Source organism: Gallus gallus, chromosome 2 (assembly GCF_016699485.2).
Source record: "Gallus gallus isolate bGalGal1 chromosome 2, bGalGal1.mat.broiler.GRCg7b, whole genome shotgun sequence".
In the NCBI taxonomy this organism is placed as follows: domain Eukaryota; kingdom Metazoa; phylum Chordata; class Aves; order Galliformes; family Phasianidae; genus Gallus; species Gallus gallus.
In genome coordinates, this window is record NC_052533.1 from 125,571,474 (window position 1) to 125,594,872 (window position 23,399).

At 41.6% G+C, this 23,399-nt stretch overlaps 1 protein-coding gene across 2 annotated transcripts in view; it reads right to left on the reverse strand.

Moving 5' to 3' along the window:
• The window catches only part of CDH17 (cadherin 17), a 36,995-nt gene that overhangs the window by 1,158 nt on the left and 12,438 nt on the right, over positions 1-23,399 (reverse strand). For both annotated transcript variants that reach the window (XM_015282915.4, NM_001199495.2), the window contains exons 2-17: positions 21,494-21,563; positions 18,210-18,308; positions 17,412-17,549; positions 15,751-15,889; positions 14,400-14,558; positions 13,895-14,094; positions 11,882-12,013; positions 10,944-11,094; positions 10,010-10,225; positions 8,144-8,220; positions 6,728-6,919; positions 5,426-5,670; positions 3,448-3,578; positions 2,027-2,263; positions 516-632; positions 294-410 (exon numbers count right to left, since the gene is read on the reverse strand). In XM_015282915.4, coding sequence (XP_015138401.2) covers positions 294-410; positions 516-632; positions 2,027-2,263; positions 3,448-3,578; positions 5,426-5,670; positions 6,728-6,919; positions 8,144-8,220; positions 10,010-10,225; positions 10,944-11,094; positions 11,882-12,013; positions 13,895-14,094; positions 14,400-14,558; positions 15,751-15,889; positions 17,412-17,549; positions 18,210-18,308; positions 21,494-21,538 — 2,395 coding nt within the window. In that variant the 5' untranslated portion in view covers positions 21,539-21,563. The remainder of the gene's footprint in view (positions 1-293; positions 411-515; positions 633-2,026; positions 2,264-3,447; positions 3,579-5,425; positions 5,671-6,727; positions 6,920-8,143; positions 8,221-10,009; positions 10,226-10,943; positions 11,095-11,881; positions 12,014-13,894; positions 14,095-14,399; positions 14,559-15,750; positions 15,890-17,411; positions 17,550-18,209; positions 18,309-21,493; positions 21,564-23,399) is intronic.

Consider the following 23,399-nt stretch of genomic DNA (forward strand, 5'->3'; position numbering starts at 1 on the left):
GGAGTGGCAATATGCTATATGGGTAGCATTTTCTTCTGTCATAACGGCTTTCTATGCCATTATATATGCATGCAGAAGCACTTCAGAAGTACTGAAGAAATGTGTTTCTATGATCAAGAACCTTCAAGTTTGCAGCGATTGTGGTACAGGATCATTATCTGAGGTATGAAATCTCTCTTTTGCTTATTCTGCAACATTTATGACAACTCTTAACAGAATTGAATCAGTGTCAGAAATGCAGCAGCAGCATCTCAGAGACCAGACCTCATGTCAACTGAGAAGAAATCACCTACCGATAACTATCAGGACGCCAAGAAGAATCCCAATTGCCTGACCGGTGCTTGGCTTGGAGTGCTCACGTTCTACTGGTATAAAACACGAATTTTCACTTGAACATGTGCAGATGTTTACTGCAAAAAGAAGTGCCATGAAGTTAATGAGAAGTTTAACAGTGCAGATTGATTATTCTTACATGTTGCTGTTGTCTTGAAATAATAGTTCTGAGCCTAGCATACCTTCAAGAATCACTTCTCTCTCCAATGGTGGTACTCCGTTGTCACTAATTATCATTGGAACAGTATAAACCTTCTCTTCAAAGTTAGTATGCCTTGGAGAGAGATAAGCATGAGTAGCTGTAAGTAAAAAAAAAAAAAAAAAAAAAGAGTTATTAGTGTCAGCACAAGGAGGAAATTTAGCTCAACATTCATTACAGCTGCATATGTTTTTTCTTTAGGCTGATTTCTATTTGATGGTACTTCCTGTTTTCCTCCACTTCTTCCTAGGTCTCACTGCTTTGCAAACATTAAGTCAAAAGGGACTGTCTGAATGCATAGTCTGTCCTTTTGTGTCATATGGTCAGAGAATTTCCTTCTTAATTTCTGCAGCAGTCAAATCTAATCTTGGGTCGTGCTACAGTGATGCCATCGCATCTAAACCAAGAGTATCAATCGTGTACTCTTATAGGACAAAACCAACCAAAACTGTTCCCAAGAAAATTTAGAGGACAGATCAGCTTTCTAGTGCTCTTACACTGTCACATCCAAGACACTCTAAAACTAGGAAATGTACAAGTGTAACATTCAATGGGATCAGTTCAAAAGTCCATCTAAGCCTATATCTTATCTCCACAATAATTGAAGATTACAATTAAAAAGGCAAGTATATGTATTATTTTCTCCTCATAGTCTTCCAGCCTTCATTTTCACTTCAAGTACTTCCTGGACAAGATCTAATTTCTTTATTTGAATTTGTTGAAGATTTCTACATCCACAATATCATGTGACAAGAAGTTCTACAGTCAACTGGTTTCTACTCAAATAACTTTCTATCACCAGTGAACTTTGCCTCCTTATTGCACGTCCACATGCTCTGCAGATATGTAGAACTGCACAGTTCCTAGCGAAAAAAAAAAAAAAAACAGTATAGAAAACCAAACATGAATTCCCTCCACTGCAAGAGCTGACCACTTACTCCAATTTCTGATTTTTAGATGATTTATCCTCTCAAAACTTGTCCCTCTCACACTGTGGCAATCCAGACTTACCTAGTGAGACATTTCATCAAAAGACTTTTAGGAATGGGCTGTATCAGCCCAGCACTCTTCTTATTACTGTTCTCCTTCAAAAAATCCAGTTGGAATGTGAGGCAGGACTTCTCTTTGCACACAGATAGCAGTAACTAATAGACAATTTACGAACAGCTCTATATCTTTGTCAGAAATGACTTATGTTCTTCTAAGCTCACTGTATATTTTATTCTTACATGTTTCTTCTCTCCTTAGTACCAGTGAAATTTTAAATTGCAATGTGCTAAATGTTATCTCTTAAAAAATAAAGAAAGAAAGAATTCAGTGTTCAAATAAGTGCATACCAAAATGCATGTAATTTCTCAACAACTTACATTTTTTTTTCTACCTGAAATATTGGATATGTGATGGTAGGAATGGAAAGGAATTCAATATTTTGTTATATTTCCCAGATTACCTAAAGAGTCTCATTTCATTAGAAGAATAACTTTATTAACTTACCATTGACTTTTAAGATTTCCCAATTATTTCTTGTGGCAACATCATCCTTGAGAGAAAAAGTAATTGTTGAGTAAAATTTCTGTTCATCATCATCAGTAGCTCGAATTAATGTTCTATCTCCTCCTCTGAGCGGGTAGCAGAAGAAAAGAGGATAATCCATATTTAACCGTGGAGCGTTGTCATTCACATCCTTTAAGTTTAATACTAAGGGTGTTTTGAATTTCTGAGCCGCATTACCTGTAGAGTTTAACAGAACGCAAAGTTACAAATCAGCTCGGGTGTAGAGGCTGGGTTGGTTCATTTGCAGCTACCTTACAGGTATCCTGGTGCAACATCACATGGGCAGTGGGAGGTGGTACTCTGTTCACAGGAACTGAAGGCAAGGTCTCAGGAGATCAAGATAGACTAGGTAGACAAGGTAGCTTCTACCATCAGTAGAAGTTTTTTAAAAAATATGATTTATTTGTCCACAATTCTTGCTAACTTAACTTACAGAACACTGGCAAACCAAAGGAGGCAGCTAGACCATTGTATCTGGTAAACAGTTGTATTCAAGGTCAGAGCATTCACTCTTTGGAGCACTCTTTTAAGTGCGAAACTCCAAAAATTTCCTCTTTCTTCTATACATCAGAAACAAATCAGTACCCTGCTACAGGGCCAAGATAAGATACTCAGGAAAAGCTCTCAGAGTCCTGTCATTTCTTCTGCCCATTGCTATAGGAATGGCCCCACTCCAACTCAGTGTTTGAGGAAGCACACCTTCTTCCTGACATACAGTAACTGCATCTTTACATCCTCCAGAACAGTGGCCAACAATATTTTTAATCTGTGCTTAATAAGGGAAAAACAAGATTTATACCTGTTCAGTTAGATACAGTCCAGAGTTTTTAACTTCTATTTGTTGTAGAACACACAAGGAAACCTCCCCATGTGAACTACCTCAAAGATGCTAATGGATCTAGGAACCTTAACGTATTTCTGACTAACCAATGTATTAGCTTTATTTGTAATAAAATGAAATTTTATATAAGATTACAAGTTGCTCTCCAGATATGTTTTTGGGAACCTTAATCATACCTACAAGAAGATCTAAAATCTTTATATCTGTGGAGGAAAAAAATGGTAAAAAATACTGATGCTGAAAACATTGAAGAAATTGTGACTTTCACTGTATGACTTGTTGCTCAAGCAAATATAATAGCATATGATAGCTGACTTCATGAAAGCTATTTTAGTCTTCATGTTCTCCAATTTCAAAATATCCTTTAAGAAAGTTTAATATATCACGTTCCTGTACTTTCCATGTGTTCAGTTTTGCTGCCCGGTCCTCATGAATTCACAGGAAATACTATCATTACTCATATACCAATAAGGGCAGAGGATTTATCTGTGTGTGTGCATGTAGTTGTTTCATCACTTACTTATCTCTGATGCAACAACATCAACTCTGTACACTTGTTCTTGTTCACGATCCAAAGCAGAAGCAGTGTATATCTGCCCAGTGGTTGAATCAATCCTCAGCCATTTTCTCCAGTCACCTTCTAAGGAATATCTTTAGAAAGAAATAAGAAAAAAAGCACATACACTATTCCAAATCATGAAAAAATGTTGACAGAGAAAATACATTATTGATTATAGGCAAGAAGCTAGATTAATGTTGTACTTGAAAAGAGGAGTTCTCTGAAATGTCCCAGTAGTACAGCCAACCAGAAGGGACAGACAGAGGAAGAGAGGTCGAACAAATTCATTTCTGGTAGTGATTAACTTCAGAGGATAAAGAGTGAGAGAACTATGGGAATGCCACTACTCCTCCAGCTTATGTGTGCTGCAACTCTACCTTCCTAGTAACTGTAAAACCTGTTGTATTTCTAGCTTTTGATCTAGAAGTATGCTCTGTCCCAATGCCATGCCCTTCTCTCCCCATTATGTCTGCCATGCCTTGGTTTTTTGGGGGACACAGGCCATAGGGGGCAGGAGCATAAAAAGCAGTGGAGCCAGTATAAGCAAGGGGCCAGCACCCTGAGATGGGCTGTGGCGTAATTACCATAGGAGCAGCCTTGAAACTGGGAGTGCTTTAAAGATCTCTGCTTAATTGCCTGCATATTATTGCTTAAAAAAAGAAGAAGAAGAAGAAGAAGAAGAAGAAGAAAGCACAAGGTCTCTGGGTATTTATTTATACAAATTTAACCACGAACACATGGCCCAGTTAAAAACATTTGTTTGAATATCTTTCATTGACTACTTTTGCTCTTTCAGTACCCGTTACATTAAAAACAGCATGCTGACAAGCTTGTGCATTTTTACTCTTTATATTGTACTTCTTTTAACCCATTTTTTGGCATAAATGTGGTTCGTGTAAACATGAATTCCTGTCATCTGTCTCTGTCATCATCCCCCAGAGCTTCTGGACTATGTGGCTCACTGTCAAACCAGCTTGACTGAAGGCCAAGCATGTTAATTTCCCAAAAGTTAGGGAAAAGTAGAAAGCCAGATGATAAACCACTCACTGGGAATAAAAAACCACAGGAGGCCTAGTGGTTGTATTCTGCAACTCCATTAACTACTTGGTGTTTAGTCAGATTTCAAGGATTGTTTGGTTTGAATTGATCTTTCCAGCATTCTAGCTGGGGATTGTGCAGAAAGAACCACAAATAGTTTTTCTACCCAACACTGCTGTGAAAGGTACGTTCACACCATGTGGCACAGCTTTGTGTATGGATCTGTGATCCAGCAGAGGCTGAAGATATCTTAACCATATGACAAAATCTTAGGCACCAAATGAGCCAGTCTGAGGTTTTGCATCCGCTCACAAGCATAGGCATTGACTTGCACAGAGCCTTGCATCCAGAGCAGAAGCAGATCTTCAGTCTTTGACCATCAGAAAAGAAAATGAATGAATTATCAGTCATGGACCTCAGTGTCACTATTATCTTTGTGTTTTGGGATAAAAAGTGCTAAAGTTTCCTGACAGACATGAAAATCAGCTACTGCCCTACTGGTTCCTGGGAGCATTCGGTACATCATTCATTTCTTAAAGACATTTGGTAAGGTGCATTTGGAAACCCTGCTATTTTCAAACCAGTCCTAAGTTTTTCCTGGACACACAAATGTTGTTCTTTTCCACATTTAGTTTCATTGTTCCAGGGCCCCACTGGCAGCATTTGTCACAACACAGATGGATAGACGACTGAAAAAGCACTGCCCAGAAGTCTTCTGTGGGTAGGTCACTGGCCACCACTCAACAACATCTCTTCCTTCTACTGGGCAGTAAGAATAAGCAAGCTTTTCTTAAAAAGAAAGCCTTTTTCTGTATTCCAAACACCTTGTGCCTCTATTAGAAAGAAATTTATAAATCCTAAGTACAATAAATAAACAAGTATTTATCACTTTTTTTTTTACCGTACAGCATCCCCCTCAGGATCGTGGGCCTCCACTGTCACGACCAGAGTATTTACGGGAACATCTTCAGATAATTCTGTGGTGTAAACTTCCTTGTGGAAGGCAGGAGGCTCATCCACATTTGTTACAAAGACTTTGAACAAGGTAAGGGAGCTGGAGTTGTACTGCACTCCTGACACCAGAGGTTCGGGGTTTGTGGCATTGATCACCAGGTTGTGCACTTCAGCTGTTTCAAAATCAAGAGCCTGGATAAATCAGAAAAGTGTATTTTAAGCAATGGTCCCACTGCCCGCTTCAGCAAGCACCAGATAGATGTGAGAATGTTCTCGTTTTTCATCTGTAGCCCACCTGGCTGAGCTTGACCCATGAGGAGTCAGCAACCCACAGGCTGAGGCCCTGAGTGCTGCTGCCAGAGGGCAGAGGGGAGCTCCTCTGCCTTTCTCACCATGAGAAACAGCAAAATCCTCTTCTTCCCAAGGAAGATATAGAGGAAATAAAGGAGAGCTGTCAAGAGTAAAATAACACTGGGAACAGTCAATTTAAATGAAACCATATGCCCATTTGAAGGCTTCCTCAGCAACCACATTTCCTAATAATGTTGCCACCTGCCTGCCTAAGTTTAATAGCTATATCCTGTTTACAGCAATAGTATTTATAGTTCCATACTAGAAGGCCTTGGATGACCTCTGGCTTACAAAAGTCTCGTGAGGATTGTTACACCATGGAGTTTCTCACAATTGCCTCCTCAGGAAAAATAATGATGCTGAGGTCAAGCCGGAATAACTGCCCTTGGCCTGGCTAGTGAACTTGATGCTAACAAGGTGTCACAACTTGGAAAGTGAGCAATCATTTTTTCAGACACATAGTTCATGTCCTTTCAAAAAGGCTAATTTCAAAGGGAGAAATATTTTGTTATTAAAATGCCTGGATTCAGTGGAAAACCTTCCTCGTGTTTCTGATTCCAACACTCGGCACGTGGGATTTATCAGCCACCTCAGCACACACTGACCTCGTCTTTGCCACAGGCAGTGTTTGTCTCTGCAGGAACAATCTGTCCTGTGCTGAGACAAGCCAGTTTCACCTGTGCTTGGTGGCAAAAGCCACCAACATCCTAGATCACCAGTAGGGTGGAAGATCTGTTTCATGGCAGCCTACTACCATGGCTGCAGCCTGTCACTCCAACATTGCCATTTTTCACATGGGGTACATAAAGATCTCCTGCTCAGTTAGAGAAAGGGGCAACAGCAGAGCCAGCAGCCATGTGTAGACATATATAGGAGAAGAATAAATCCATCTATTCACCTTGTTAATCTTAAGGAATCCTCGATTTGTCTCAGGATCTGTCTCTATGATGAACGTGTTGTCTGGATCTCCTTCCTTCACTTGGTAAATGATGTAGGAGCTCCCTGTGGCAGGCTCATCCCCATCAGTAGCTTGAATTTCTAATAACACCGTTCCTACCGGGAGGCTTTCAGCAACAGTCACGCTGTAATACTGAGAAGAGATTGGTGAGTTGTGACACAGTCAGCACCATCTGCAGATTGAGTGCTGCAACAAGCTCAACAGTACAGGTGAGCTAACACTGCCCAAGATCGGCAAGAAGGGCACTACAGCAAAACTGCTTTATCCTCTTTCTTAGCTGCTCATTTAGCAAAGATGAGGGGATCTCCATCCATGGGTAAGCAACCAGTACAGCAGCAGTCCTAGACCCTCTGGGGCAGCTTTTAGCTCTTCTGGTGAAATTTTTCTACGTACACACAGTAGCAGGGACAGTACAGAGATCTGCTCTGTTCCCACTAAGCACCCTCATCACAGAGACTGTTAAATATTTAATTGTTCTATGCACCATTGGACACTGCCACATTAGTAGTTCAGCATCACTTACTGGATTTTGTGTGTGCCATGACCCAGAGATTTTGAGACCGGGTCCTGAATTGATAACTTCTGGCAAGAAAATCAACAGCTTTCTATGTAGGCACAGAGCCAACAGATAGCTAGGCAATGTGGTCAGCAAAGCCTAAAAACCAGTACAACTTCCCCAAGAGGCCACCTACATCTGATGGATTGGACAGGTTTCCTGAGCCTTGTGCTTCAGTTGCCTGAAGTACAGTAGGAGCTTATGCAGAGCAGGTGTAGGCATGTTGGCCTTTGCAGCACCTGCAGCAAGACTTGGACAACTACCTGAAGTCAGGAAAGGTCTGTAGATCTCTGCCAGGGTTCAGCAGCTCCACCAGAGTGAAAGGCAAGAGCCTGACACTTGCTCTGGACTAAGGGCCAGCAGGTCTACGTTTGCATGCGGACTTCTGGACCACTGGTTTTGGTTACAGAAAATAGAGGGTTATATTTTCATTCATCTAAACTAAAAGCACATTTCAGCTTTTGGGTTTTCTGGATGCATTAGTGCAATATTTGGAGACGCTAGCTATATCGGGAGATGCTAGCTTTTGTCCATTTAGCCATTTTAATTAATTTTAAAGCCTCTTCTTCCCTCTTCTTCCTCCTAGAACATACATTTCTGAAATGAACTGTCATTTATTGTCTTGACAGACCTTGTAAGCAGGCTATGTAGCAATTCCTTGCCTTTATTTTCACTCTGTTTCTCTGTTACCTGTTCTGTAAGTGGTTAGTTTCCCATTGACTTCTGTAGATACTGAGTCATGCTCAAACATCTGTCAAAAGCTTGTTAAGAACATCAAAGATGGTGTTAAAAATACTCACATCAGATTTTTCAAAGATGGGAATCTGGTCGTTGATGTCAATGACATGTATTTGCACATCACAGATTGTCTGGAAAACTGCATGGAAAGAGAACAAGCAATGTCACAGCAACCCTTCTGCCAAAAATAACTTTGCTCTGAAAGAGTTCACTGTGTGCAAAAGTGAACACTGTCAGATTGCTCGAACCAAGCAAAGCCCTGCTGTTGTAAGAGCTTGATTTCTAGCGTCCTGTAACCAGTGAAAATCTCACTCTCTATCCTACCATTCTTTTTTCCAGTTTCCTCAACATTGGCACATCCTGTTTCATTTCTCTTATCTTTTCTTTTATTATATCTCAGTTATGAGCTGCGTTATCTTTCTCAATATCACTTTCGCATATAAAAACTTACCCCCAAGGTTGTTCTTTTACTTTGTCCTCTTAATGGGCTGTTGAACACTGCCCTAATTTTCATTCCAGCCAGACTTAACTTCAGATCCCAATAAATCTCCCTGATCAGGGAACCATAGCTAGGGGGCTGTGATTTTAAAACTCTTTCTGTCTGTATGCTATTCCAATATAGCTGGATTTTTGTGTTTTCCACATGTGCTCCATAAACTGAAAGTTAAAAAATTGCTTGGTTGGAATTCAAGTAAGTGTACAAAATAATTCACTAGCTTCTCTTCCAGCAACGTTTTCCTATCATATCTCTAAGTGATGCTGTTTCACTAAAGGAAACTTCTCGCCGCTTTGTGTACAAGTATGTTCCTCCAAACTTAAATTTTGCCTGACTTTTAAGCTTTACATTCCATACAGTGAACCACAAAGGATTCCTGGGAACTTGCATAATGGACAAGATTGTTATATCCTGGGCTGCATTAAAAAAGGGATGGCCAACAGGGAGAGAAAGGTGGTTGTCCCTCTCTATTCAGCACTTGTGAGGCCCCATCTGGAGTACTCATCCAGGCCTGGGGCCCCCACTACAGGGAGGACGTGGTGCTCTTGGAACAAGTCCAGAGGAGGGCCACTAAGATGATCAGAGGGCTGGAGAACCTCGCCTGCGAAGGTTGAGGGAACTGGGCTTATTTAGCTTAGAGAACAACCTGGGAAGACCTCACTGTGGCCTTCCAATTCTCGAAGGAAGCATATAAACAGGAGGGGGAATGGCTGTTTATGAGGGTGGATAGTGATAGGACAAGGGGGAATGGTTTTAAACTGAGACGGGGGAGGTTTAGGTTAGATATTAGGAGGAAGTTTTTCACACAGAGGGTGGTGATGCACTGGAACAGGTTGCCCAAGGAGGTTATGGATGCCCCATCCCTGGAGGCATTCAAGGCCAGGCTGGATGTGGCTCTGGGCAGCCTGGTTTGGTGGCTGGCGACCCTGCACATAGCAGGGGAGTTGAAACTGGATGTTCTTTGAGGTCCTTTTCAACCCAGGCCATCCTATGATTCTATGATTCTTTGTTTTTTGAAGATGAATTTCAGCTCTTAATCTTCCAAAATACATTATCTGGACTCTGCATTTAATTGTTGTTGTTGTTGTTTGGTTGGGGTTTTTTGTGAGTGTGTTTGAGAGTTTTTAGGGAGAAAATGCAATATGTAAACAATCAAGAGTACATCTTTTCTTTTTTTTTTCCCTGTGCAAGGAAATCTTTTGTTAATACAGTGCTTGGTTTAACCATGCACTGCCTTAGAGCTGGTTTCCTTCCATACTTGCACTGTGAATCACGCTGAACATCTCTGCACCTCAAGAACAAGGAAGGACAGTTTTGGAGCAGGTCAGCTCCCAGTGCTGCTTCCAGTGAACTCCCTAGGATTCATTTCATCTCCTGGACAGTGAGGATGTGAACAAAATTACTTCAACATATAACAGGAAGCATTACGTACCTTCATCTGTCACCTGCACCTTTAGGGAATAGTTAGAGGCAATGCGCTTGTTTAATGAATGGCCATGTAACTGCAAAACCCCTGTGTCTTGCTGAATAAAGAACAGATTACTTGTAGGAACAGCAGGATCCTGACTCAGAATTTTGAACTTCAGCCGAGAATTGAGAGTGTCCTTCTGATCCATGTCTGTGGCAGACAGAGTGCCAATGCTGCTTCCTGGGACAGAGGGGAGAACAGAGTCAGCCAGATAGCACAGTGTTCCTATTTCTGCTCAGAGGTACACACTGACCACAGCAACACCAATAAATACACAGCTCAGTGGAAAACTCTGCAACGGACACAATCATTTGACTTCTTATAGTTTTTTCCTTTAGCATCCCAACCAGCTCATCTGGGCCTGGGGCAGCCCAGTGGACTGTGATATTTGTTCTGATCAGAAGAAGGGACTGCAATAGACACTTCAGACTTGAAACCAAATAACTGATGTGAAGACTTAGGGATAAATTTTGGTAATGGCCCATTGGAGTCAAAAGCATTATGCTGGAGGAGCAGCAGGATGAGAAGAAATGAGCCCAAATCACTTTTAAAACAACATTTATAGAAATGATAACAGCTGAAATGATAATATAAGTTTTTCATTTGTTTTCTTTTAACATTCTAAGCATTAGTCCAAACCTGTGGTTATGGGAAAGTGCAACTTTATCTTTTATATTGAACACTATTTTGTAAATACAGCTTTGGAGTCTGACCAGACAGGTTATTGATCTCCTTTGTGTGTGAACTATCAGCGTGGAAACAAGAGGGCTGTTAGCACAGAAGAATATTTCTCCATTTTACACTTCAGGGTCCGAATTTCTGGCTCTGTTTGCAGCCAGCCAGAAACAGTAGGAGGACCAGAATTATACGTATGAATGAATAGAAGATATTTTCTTACCTCCACTTTCGTTTTCTTGAACTTCAAGTGTAGTAACAGCATTCTGACACACTGGGGGGTTGTCATTAATGTCTTCCACAATAATATTAATTTTCAGAGGTTTGTCCACCAGTTCTCCTCCCTTGTCTTTCGTGATCACAAAGAATGAATACTGCAATGAGGGTATTGAGAGTAGGTGTGTTGAATGTCCACAATGTCATATTTGCATTTAAATAGAGAGGTATGGGAGCTTTCAGTGCAAATGAAATATTCCCCTATTTAACCATTCAGTGTTTTCCCTCTGTTTACTTCAGAGCTCTTCCATGATGCCTTTGTACACAACGTCTGAATCCTCAAAAGAACTGTGAAGTCCCGAATACTTCACTGTCCTGTGAACTTACTCTCTCAAAAATTCAAGAAAAGCAGGAATGTCTCATTTTTGTCGGTTTACAAGTGAATCTGTTACGACCAAAGAAAGGATTCCTCCAGCATAGCTGATCCCTAGCTTTTCTATCCCCGGATTTCCTCCAAGAAAAAAGAACAGAATGTTTTCTGTATAGAAGCCCATCATATGGGGAACTTCAGGGTAACTTTACAGTTACAGCTGCAACTTAAACTCCCACTCTACTATGGTCTCTGGGGTCTGGAGTGGATTTAAAACATCCTCTGCTTGTGAACCAGCAACCCTGCCATGTTATGTTCTGCACTGCACATTATACATAATGCAGTGGGTGGTGATTGCTACACCAGACCCACATAGAAAGTACTGTAGGGTAGACAACATAAGTCTGTCTTATGGTATAGTAGATGAATACGCTTTCACATCTACTAAGAAATTAAACTTTAATTTCCTTTTTTCCCCCCATGTCCTCCTTAGCTTCCTTGTGTTTACTTCCACATCAGTAATCAGCTTCCTGCTATGCTCTCTCCCACCAGTTAGGTTGCACATGTTTACTTACAGCATCCTTTTCTTCTCTGTCCAATGGCTCAGTCACATAAATAGACCCATTCTGATCGATGGAAAATGGGAGCTTGGCCAGAGTCTCTTTTTCAAAAACCTCATAAATTACATCTGCCTCATTTGAGTGCACCTAAAACCACAAAAATTAGTCAGGACAGGAAGTCGTAAGTGTGGATTGAGATTTAACAGGGATCATTTCTGGGCCACAAACAGAAAAGATTGCATTCCTGTTAGATACATAAACAAGAAAATAAGCAGTTTGGCAGGCTCCCAGGATAAGGCTCAGAAAAACTGGCTGATAGTCCACTCCCGTTCTCTGAATAGCTGTGGTAAAGCCATTTTATCTCACTTTCTCCAGCTGTCAAACATGGGCTATCTTTTTGTGAGAGGGTTTTGTGAAGGTTAATGGTGATACAGGAGAAGTAACTATTTCACTGTCTTAATATTCGTCTATTCCATCTCCTCTCACTGCCTTTTACTGCTTGCTGTTCTTGGTTTATCTAATTCAGAGACGTGGAGCATCAAAGCAAATATCCACTACCTACCTGCACACAAGTGTGTATAAGCTCATTAAATGCATCAATGTCTGTGACAGGGAATCTTTAGTGGAGTGCTTCAGATTTAAAATTAAATTAAGTAAGGAGTGTCAAACTAGCATAGGAGTTGGTATTACCGTTTATATTTCATACACTCCAACAGCAACTGCATTTCATTTTCCACTAGGCAGAATCAACACATCAATAGCTGCCACATACGATTTATATACAAGCCACCCAGAATGTAAGCACCAAGCACACCAGTTTTTCTTCCACCTGTTTTCACTCTGGGCTTCCTTGGGCTGTCATCGAGGCCAGTGGGAACAGCACCCAAGGAGTTAGACCTGCAAATACAGTTGGACAAATCCCACCAGGCCCAGGAGATGATTGCACTGAGGGTCCCAGTGCCAAGGTGGCTTTCAATGTCAAATATTTCTGAAAGGCTATTGGTCTGTTGGTTAATATTTACTGGTGCATACATCACTCTCACTCTGCAACTATGGGCAAAATATTTTGTTTGTCCAGTGAAACATCAGGAGAAGGGAAATACCATCAAAATGCAGGAATCTGAAGAAGGGTATTTAAACCCTTCTTACGTACTGCTGAGGTAGCATGTGCATTATGTGACACAAAACTGGCCACAAGAGATGTCTCTGGGTAAAAGAAACTATTCACAACAGGGTTGCAGCAGAGCTGGACCCCTGACAGGCTGTTCTGTAGTCAGAAGAAGCTAACCTTAGAATGACCTTAAGTGGGCCAGCCCTTGATTTGTCCAAAGCCTGGAGGACCTTCTGTGTTACAGAAAGGCTGAAGAAAACACAGCAGGAGAGAAGAGTGGCACCATCGCAGAGGCACCAAATTGCCACACATCAGGAACTACCTTGGGGTATCTCAAGAGCATGAGAGAGACACACGACTCATCCCCATGGAGACTATATGGGGTTTTCCATCCTCTGGGACACCCATGCAAAGTCAAATCTTCAGCAGAGACCACACATCTGCTGTCACTGGAAGTACCTGCTACTATCCTCCAAGATTTTTCTCACAGACCCCTGTATTTCAGAGCTTCATTTCAATCTCTAAACTAATTCACTCAGGGTGTCCTCACTTTACCTTTCATATTGTGCCAAACAGCCATGTAAAGTACCTTTTTTCTTTCAGACACTACCTTGTAAGAAAATTTTCAAAAGTTTCCTCCGTCCATGGGATATTCTTGCACAGAAGTGATGCTACCAGCCTCTCCAAACTGAAGGACAAAGTCTAGCCACTCTATCTCCATACCTTTAGCCCATTAATTTCATACTAACAGCATACTAATGAGCCCTGTGCTGAAGATCATTTCCAAAGGATATCATATGGAAAATAACTTGGAAGTGCCAAAGTCCTGGAGAATTAATCACTGAACTCAGTGAGCTGGGATAAAACAACCCTGCGGTAATGAGTAGCCTTGTGGGAACTGAAGCCAAGGGCCTTACCTGGCTGATATTGACAGGATGGGGCTGGGTTGAATTCTCCTTAATTGTGATGGTAGGAGGAGCCTTCCACAGGCTCTCCTTCACAGTGATTTTCACGTCAACGCTGTTCTTGAAAGCATTTTCTGTCAACCCTGCCATGTCCTTCACAGAGACAACGAGTGTGAAGGTGTCCTGCTTTTGGGGGTCTAAGTAGAAAGAGCCTAGAGACAGAGCAAAGGGTTGTAAGCAAAATGAAACAGAGGCTGGGCGATGTTCCACCTGACCATTACCTCCTATGTGCATCTTGCTTCTGCATCTGCTGGAGGCTCACTCCTCAAATGGGCCTCTGTGCCAAATCTCAGCAAGCTGTTTTCTTCTATGTATTTTTCAGGTTACTGCTTTTGGTTTTCTAGATTTCAAAGAGTAGAACTAACCCCAGGATCTGGCTTAGTGTAGTCAGAGTTTTGTTTCTATGCATATCCAGGAACATATGCTTGTTTTCTGACAGACAAATCGTATTACATACCTGTCCTACTTGGTGAGATTTCTCCAGTTAAACTATTAATCTGGAAAAGCATTTCTGAATAAGGATTGGGAAAATGGTGGGGAATGCTGTAGTTCAGCTGTGCATGGGGAGTTGTCGGATCATCGAGGTCAGTGGCATGGACACGCATGAAGGGCTTGCCTGTTTGGATTAGAGAGACAGTGACAACAATTTAGTCTCAACACATAGTCCATCTGTGCAGAGCTCACAAGCCAAGAAGTCAGCTTGCAGTGAGCTGCCTCTCTTTCATTTCACAGCTCTTGTGTTAAGCTATGTTTGGGCATGGAGATTACATTTCTTGTGTGCCAAGCTGTGGGTCCTCTATCTCTGCTTAATAGGCTCACAAAAGGGGTGAAAACCAGTAGATGTAGAAGTGGCAGAGATAACTCAGAGAGCAATTTGCCAGCCAAAGAGTGCTGGTATTGTAACTGGATTGTATCTCACTGGTATCTCTGACTTTAAAGTCACTTTGTAGTCCTTATGGAAATCAATTCAACTCAAGACACCATGAGAAGGATGCCATACAGTTGTGATACGCTCCTTGTAAACAAAGGAGCAATCATAAAATGAAAGAAAACAGAGATGCATGGTAAGATAAACAAAATTTTGCATTTTGAACACCTGCGTAGCATTCAAAACCTTTTATCCCTGGATGAGGTTAAAGTATACACCAAAATATTGCATAATGGTTTTCTAGCTCCATATATCCTAATATGCACATTATTTATTGAGTGTTTCTTCTTGATTCCATGGTCACAGTGATAGAGCTGGCTGAGCTATTTGCTTCATTTCCAAAATATGGGTCTCAAACTGCTCTTCGATGCTTCCTTATGACTGGAATGGATTTCTGCGATCCATAATCCAAGTTTCTCTGGCAAATACTAAGGTTCAGCCTGGGTTTTGAGAAGCATCTATCATAGTATATATAGTCCCTGTCTACTCTGACTTTTTATTTCACTGATGTGCAAAGATTTACATATTTTTTGTATAAACTTAGGCAACTTTTAACTTTTGAACTTCTTCAAGCATAGAGTTGTTTGTTTTTCCTTTTCAGTGCAATGAAGAGGACAGCAATATTTCCCTATTAAGTAATACTTGCAAAGCAAGAAGTACAACAAAAAATTTCTGATTGCACTCATCCCTTTACACCACACAGTGGTCACTTGTTTGCACATTCATCTATATTATACTTGCTTGCATCTTTATTTAGTGCAATCTTGTGGGAAGGAAAACTTTTTTTTCAGCTTGTTGAAGCGTGGCACCCAATTTATCTTACCACTTAACTTTTCTATTTAACTTCCTACTGACACTAATATTAAATTATTATGATTACCTGCACGGGAGTTCTGCCTCACTACTCCAGTGTATTGTGCTTGGTCAAATTTTGGTGGGTTGTCATTGATATCCTCAACATATATTGTAACAGCACATGGACCTTTCACTACATCTCCATTTTTATTCAGAATTTCCACCTAGATTTGGAAAAAGAACAACAAAAGAACATTTCAGTGCAGATAGATTTGGGATTTAAAGACCTAAATGAAAATCAGGTTGTCAAATGTAAGGTCATTCTTACTGTGATACAAATCTGGTGAGAGTCATCATAGGATGGCTCCAGCAACAAGGACAAATTCACCACAGTAGCTCACTCACAGTGATTCACCACAGTATGCAACGTCAGCAAAAGAGAATAACCTACGTTTGCTGACGTTTTTCAGAGAGCAATTTCTAACTTCCAGCCTCAGCAAACTACTTGTACTCATGCACAGCTTTGGCCTAAAGATTTCCTTTAAATAGAAATGGATGCTTTCTAAAGAACAAGGAGAAAACTCAACATGATATAGAGGACTCAAGTGAGCCGTTGTTAACATCAACCAGAAAAGTAAGCTGATCTAAAGGTTTGTTAATACAACTTAATTCTTAGTTCTGATTACATTTTTGTTCCAAACACTTTGACTTCTCATTTTTCAGCCTTGTTTGACTTTAAAGCACCAAGTATATATTATATCTGCCAGACTTTATTTTGTTTGCACGTAATAGATCAAATCTCAATTATTTATACTTAATCAAGTATCACTATTCATTTCTGTCATTTTTCCTCTTGTCTGTAAAGGATTTGCAAGTTCAGAGTTAATAACTTCTTGGGCTAGGAAATTGTCCTTGTCTAATACTTGCCATTCCAAGTATTCTTTAGAGCTGATAACATGAAACCGTTAAACCTGAAGATCTAGACATCTTGTTCTTCAGAAGAATAACTAAGCCTAGCTAAAGCATCATCACGTTCTCTGTCTGCTCAGACACTGAACATCTCCTGATCGTTTTCTTCTTTACTGTCAGTGCCTCAAGAAGGCAGTGCCATTTTTGACATAGAATAAGAGCACAAGCACTGAGTCAAAAAGATTGTTTATTTGCTGTCCCACTCCCAAGAGCATTCATGATAAGATCCTTATGGAATGAATATAATAACAGGGCAAACATACCATCATCTTTTCTGTAGTAGCTTCCAACATCTGCTAAATAGCTTTCTGCTGCTTACACAGGTTACATCTGTGCTTCTGTGTCTAAATATCTTCTAGTCACATCATTTGTCACTAAGTAGATTATAACTTTCCTAAATAGATTATGATAGTTTATTTTCGTGTTCTAACCATGGGATTCACCACAACTGTCTTCAGCAGTTACAAGCAAGCCTCATTTGTGGTGCCATATTTCAATTCCAATCAAGTGTTCTCCTCATGTTAGGACAATTAATGGATTGGTTTTGACATCAGGATAAATTTTTTTCTCAGTGTAACCTTCTTGTGCAAAATCTTTCAGAACTGTAAGATCACGTCTTTGAGCAATGCTCAATATTAAAAATTAAAAAGCTGGTTATTAATATAGACAAAAGAAATAATTTGAAATTCCAGCACAGTTTTCTATTAGTTTAATGTTTCCCCCAGAATAAATTGAATACGAATAACCCTTTCTTTTTATTTTTCATTGAGTTTTTACCTGCAGCTTGTGCACAGCTTTGGTCTCCCAGTCCAGAGACCCATTGAGATACAGTATTCCTGTATCCGGCACAATGTCAATTAGTCCGTCTTTTTCACCAGTTGCTCTGAATATCACATCGGGAGACTCAGATGTGAACTAGAATGTGGAAAAACCAGAAGAAAAATCAACATTTTTTTTCAGAACTTTCAGCATAATTTAAATAATTTTGGGCTTTTGTGTCTTTTAAAATCTATTGCCAATAGTGTGCTTGGTTTGAAGAATGCTATTGCAAGAGTCTGCTCAAAAAATCTGCTGTTTTCTGATCCCTCTCCAAAACAGAGAGTTTTCACACCATTTCCTGAATGCTGCAGGAAATCCCAAGTGTGGTTTCTTTCCAAAGCAAACGTCTGTCTAGGACAGGACTTTGTCTGAGCACGGGAATGGAAAATAATGACACACATCCTCCATTTGCCTGGGAGCTGGATCTGTCCTTCTGTGGTTGTGGTTTGGGGAAGAAAACCTCAGAGCCTAAGGAAAATGATGACACAGTTGCATGGAAAGCCATTCTCGAGGAATGCTGTTTTTATTAATCTCTGTCATACAATATGCCCTTAATATTTTTGCATGAGAGAAGGGGTTGTCTCCTGCTTTTTTGCATACAGACTCTTGAATTTACAGATAAAGGAAGTCAAAGTTAATTTGAAATCCTCTCAGGGAACTGCTTGCCCCATCAGCACAGACAGTAACATTGTCCATGAGGTAAGCACATGAAGGCTATGGGTTTTTGAGCAGTGGATATCAAGATACACTGATTACCTGGTAAATGGCACGCACTCCCGTTCCTTCTGGAATTGAGAAATTCATGTCTTTAAGAGGCCCGGTTAAATGCAGGTCCCCCAAATTCTGGCACGCAGCCTGCAAAGGGGGGAGAGGGGGGGGGGGGGGAAGAGAACAGCTGAGGAACATCTTTTGTCATCAAACACAACCAGCAACCTTCCACCTCTGAGCCCCTTGCGAGACATTTTGCTGCAGTGTAATGGAAGAGATACTTGCACTGAACATCTCTGAGGGTGTATTCATTTTTAGAGGATGCTTTCTTTTTTACTTAACTTAGAAGCAAATGTTTGGATTCTGCTCTTTTCTAATCACTTGATACTTCATTCTATAATTCTATACTTTTTACACAGGTAGATAGTGACAGGACAAGGAAGAATAGTTTTAAACTGAAGGAGGAAAGATTTAAATTAGATGTCAGGGGGAAGTTTTTCACTGAGAGGGCTGTGAAGTGCTGGAACAGGTTGCCCAGAGAGCTTGTAGATGCCCTATCCCTGGCAGTGTTCAAAGCCAGGTTGGATGGGGCCCTGAGCAATCTGATCTAGTACTTGATCAAGCAGCTGGCAATCCTGCCTGTGACAGGGATTTGGAACTTTATGATCCTTGAAGTCTCTTCCAATTCAAGCCATTCTATGATTCTATGATTCTATAATGAACTGAGATTTGACCTACTTTCAAGAGCTAATAGCCACACTGAAGAGCTGACGTTAGACTAAGAACAAGGGGAGAAACGCAGAAGTGTTTCTGGACTACACCAATGTCCCCAGCAGAACCAGGCACATCCATCCAGGAGCCATGCAACCGTGTGGCCACAAGTGCTCTGGGGACCCCAGCACCCCATCTGTAGAAGGGAAGGAACTGAGGATGTACCCCGTTTAATTTCCTGTGAAAATTCAAACGGAATCATGAAACGTATTGTGAGGGAAAGAGCTGGGCATCTCCAGGTCCCCAGCTCCACCATTCCCAACATCAGAGCAGGCCACACAGGTTTATACCACACAGGGCCTATGCCTTCACATTGTAAGCATAAAGCCCTACTGCAGCAAACATGTTCTGCTAATATCCTGCTGCCAATCCCTTCGCAGGCTGCTTTATTCTCACAATTTTTTCATGACTTTTATGACCAACTCCTGCCTGGCACCCGAAGATCTCCAGACACACACTTGCCCTAACATTTCAGGGCAGTTCTTGTTTCCAAATGAAAAAGGCAAGGTCTCTTAGAGAAGCTGTTGAGTAAGAGACAATTCAACCTGCAGTTCTGCAAGGGCAAAACCAAAATCCTAAAGGACATCTACTCTCCTCACTGTCTCCGAAGTCACGTCAACACTGACAAATTACCTGCCAGGATTACGGCTCTATTGTTGAGCTGAACTCCCTACTGAGAGCCTCCCAGAGTTTTCCTCCCTTTATTCTGGAGGAAAAATGAGTTTATTCTGTTCTGTAGATTCAGAGAGCCATTGCCACACTATCCACAGCTCTTTGGAGTCAGGCACTGTGCTGCATGACTTTTCCCCTGAATTTGGTCCTGTTGCTGCCAGGACAGCTATTTAGCCTCTCACAGAAAAGCACAGCTTACATATCACCAAGGGAAAACTCAATTCCAACTATGACAAGAACACAGCTAAGTTCAGCCCAATTTACCCTAAAGCACTGCTCTGTGTGTATGTGTCACAAACTGCATTTGAATAACACCAGATTGTGCTCACTAATAGCCAGAGATTTTGCCCTCTTCGCTTGAGAATGGGAAAACTGGAATATTGTGAGAAGTGGGGAAAGAGTTGTGAGGTGAGAGGAAAGAATGCTAGTGAACATTAATGAGAGTAGAAACATACCCAAAGAAACCATGTAATAGCTACGCATACCAGGATACAGTACTTTATGGCTGCCCTTTGCTTTTTCACTGGATGTTGATAGCTCATCTCAAGACAGGAGGGTAGCAGGACCCCAAATCTGAACTGCTCTGGCTCTTCCCACATGACACTGGTGGGCACAGCCTGACCCCCACAGGACAAATCTCTGGAGGTTTTTCCATTTTGTGGAGGGGTTTTCCTTGGTCATGTTTGACAGTGGGAGTTGCCCCGCTGTGAGGAACAAAGGCTGACACCATAAAACCCAGAAGGTTCAAAGTGCGGGCTGTGAAGCAAACGAGATATCTCTTCCTGTCAATTACAGTTGCTTTATGTGCACCATAAACGTTTCCAAACGTATGTCTACAGCATGAATCACTCCTCAGGGGCCTAAAGGGGAAATAAGGTTTACTCCTTGGCCCATAAGCTGGCTGACAGCTCAGTTTCAAACAGCCATACTGCTGTGGCATGGCTTCCTGGGATCGACACTGCCAGTGCCACAGCCCCTAATAAGGGAAGCAGCAGCACAGTGCACCCTGATGCATACCAGTCCTATGCCCAGAGTCTCCACATTTTAAGGCATTTTTTCATAGACTTGAATTTGATTCATTCTTATCTTTCCTACTGAGTTCAATTCTAGAGAATGAGCAGTCAGCGAAGCCTTTATGAACATCAGGAAATCTACTGAATATAAAAGATGAGGCCCATAAATAGCATAATTCATACATTTCAGCTCCACAAAATTACCTGAGAAGGAATTTATATACTTGAAATAATGAGGTTGAATAATTAGTATGTATGGGTTAAACCATATGCCATTATATGCCATAGAATACACAGAAGCACAGAATTGCAGGGGTTGGAAGGGACCTCCATAGATCATCGAGTCCAATCCCCAATCCCCCTGCTATAGGAGGCACCCTTCAATAGGTCGCACAGATAGGCATCCAGGCAGGTCTTGAATATCTCCAGAGAAGGGTACTCCACAACCTCTCTGGGCAGCCTGTTCCAGTGCTCCGTCACCATTCATTTACTATGTATGGGTTATAATACAGGATGATGAACTAGGATGTGACAGATATCTTCGTATTAATTCATATCTTCAGCTTAATGGTTTGTAGCAGTATTTTTAAATCATAACTAGCAAAAAAAACAATCTATTGGAAAACATGGTATCTAAGGAGGAACGACAAGAGGCAAAACAGGTAAGCTGATTTCTTGCACATATTTAATTTTTTTTCCTCATCATTGACATGGCTGCTTAACCTTTGGCCATAGGATCCCATACACGGCTGAGGTGTCCTCCAGCACCCAGGTTTACAGCTGCTTAGTCAAGCTCTTTTCAGGTTAGAGCTCAGAGGCTCCTGGCAACCTTTGACATTTTCTTCCGAGATAAATGAAGAAAAAGCTGCGACTCACCCACTGAACAGCAAGCAGAAATTGAAGTCCACACAGCTTAAGCATACCGGAATGTGATTTGCTTCAGCTCCTACAAAGAAGAGGTGAGAGTAACTAACTTTAAGCCTACGAGCTAGCCAACTCTATCTGTGCATAGAGATTACGGGTAAACCTTTATACAGTTATAAAGATGAGCACTGGAGGGCTGCTCACCCCTCTCAGGGGCCACAGGAGTGGGAACAGCGCAGGTGTCCCCAGGCTGCTGGAGGTCCCATGTGCTGTGAGATCCACAGACAGCTGCTAGAAATAAGTTAAAATCAGCACAAAATTTCAAGTCATGCGGTCTCACTGCTGGGCTGTTCAGCATCACACAAGCCCTCTTTTCGTTTCTGCTTTACTAAATGCAAAAGCGTGTTCAAAGGGAACATAGAACCACAGAAAACCGTACATCTTGTGGGAGCCGCCCTCAGGGCCCTGTCTTCTGATCACAAAACAACCCCTTGCACCTTGCGGAAGCAGAGGGAGCAAGAGGTCACTGCACCCCCTAAAACCAGCTGGCTACTGGATATGAAATTTCCGAGCCAGGGTGTGCTGCACGTCTCAAGGGAACCTGGTTTTCCAAAAAAGGCAGTGATTGGTGTTACATCCTCCTGCAAATGAAATGGTTCCACAGCAGTGAAATCTTGCTTTCTCACTACTTCTAGATTTTAACTAAAAGGATGAGACTGGTCCTGGAGAGAGGTGAGGTGGGGGTACAGTGCTGATGACTCCAGTGCAGCTCCGTGTTCACCCGGCTCACACCTGTAGGTATCAGTCAGCCACCACAGCCCTGTCTCATAGAGACACCCATTGAAATAAGACAGCATGGAGGCGCAGCTCCCTCCCTTGTGCTTGGCCTTTCCATCATACCTTTTTTAAACTTTCTTTTCCTTAACTTCTGACTAAAAATAGGACCTGCAAATACAGAAATTATGGTCCATGTTGCTGCTCCCTCTAGCACTTATTTTGATGTGTGACACAGTGTTTTCTCTTGCAAATGTCATTCTGAGCAGAGTTTCATTACATGTACAATTAACACTCTTTGAAATTACTGGGCTTTCTCCATGTACCAGAGCTAGATGGGTGGGTACTGGAAGAAAATACAACAGTACTCCTTTGAAGCTAGAGATGATGAGGAAAATCATTAAATCTGCCTGAAAAGTATGGCTGAAGGGCAAACCTTCAGTGCCTGGCACTGATGCTGTTGAGCAGGTCCCTCACTGCCCTGCCTACAGCCAGAGGAGATGGAACTGAGCACAAGCAAGATGGAGAGATGACATTTTGAACCACCTGTGAAGATACTTCCTGCTCCCAATATTGGAACTAGATAGTCCATGGAGATGTGTGCCATTCCTAGGTCTGTCTGACAACCTCTCCGCTCCTTCCAGCACCTTCTAAATACACTGGCCAGTTTCAACTGCATTTGGTAGCAGGCAGGAACCTCAAAAAATGAATTACTTACGGTGGTGACTGGGACAGAAGACCTGGTGGTTGCATGGTTTGGGTTTAGGGAAAAGAGAAGGAGCCAGAGAGGAGAAAGCTTATGGATGGGACATGTCCATCCGTAGCATAAGGAACAGAAAATGCACTCCTTCATGTCCATCTGTGCTGTGTCTTGGTCAGGTATCTCTGCCCAGAACTGACTGCAAAGTGTGGCAGTGGAAACACGGACATTTATTGGATTGGACACAGTGTCTTTACTGTTCCCTCCTCTTTGGAAATAAATATCATGCCCTAATGATGTACCCTTTGCAGGGCCTGTTGTAAGGCAGTGATGAGTGGTTTGAATATCCATTCTGTGCATTTTCGGTGTCAGCCATTGCATGGCTGAAAGCTACTGCCGAGTCACGGCGCTACCAAAGACCAAAGCACCAAAATACATACTCCT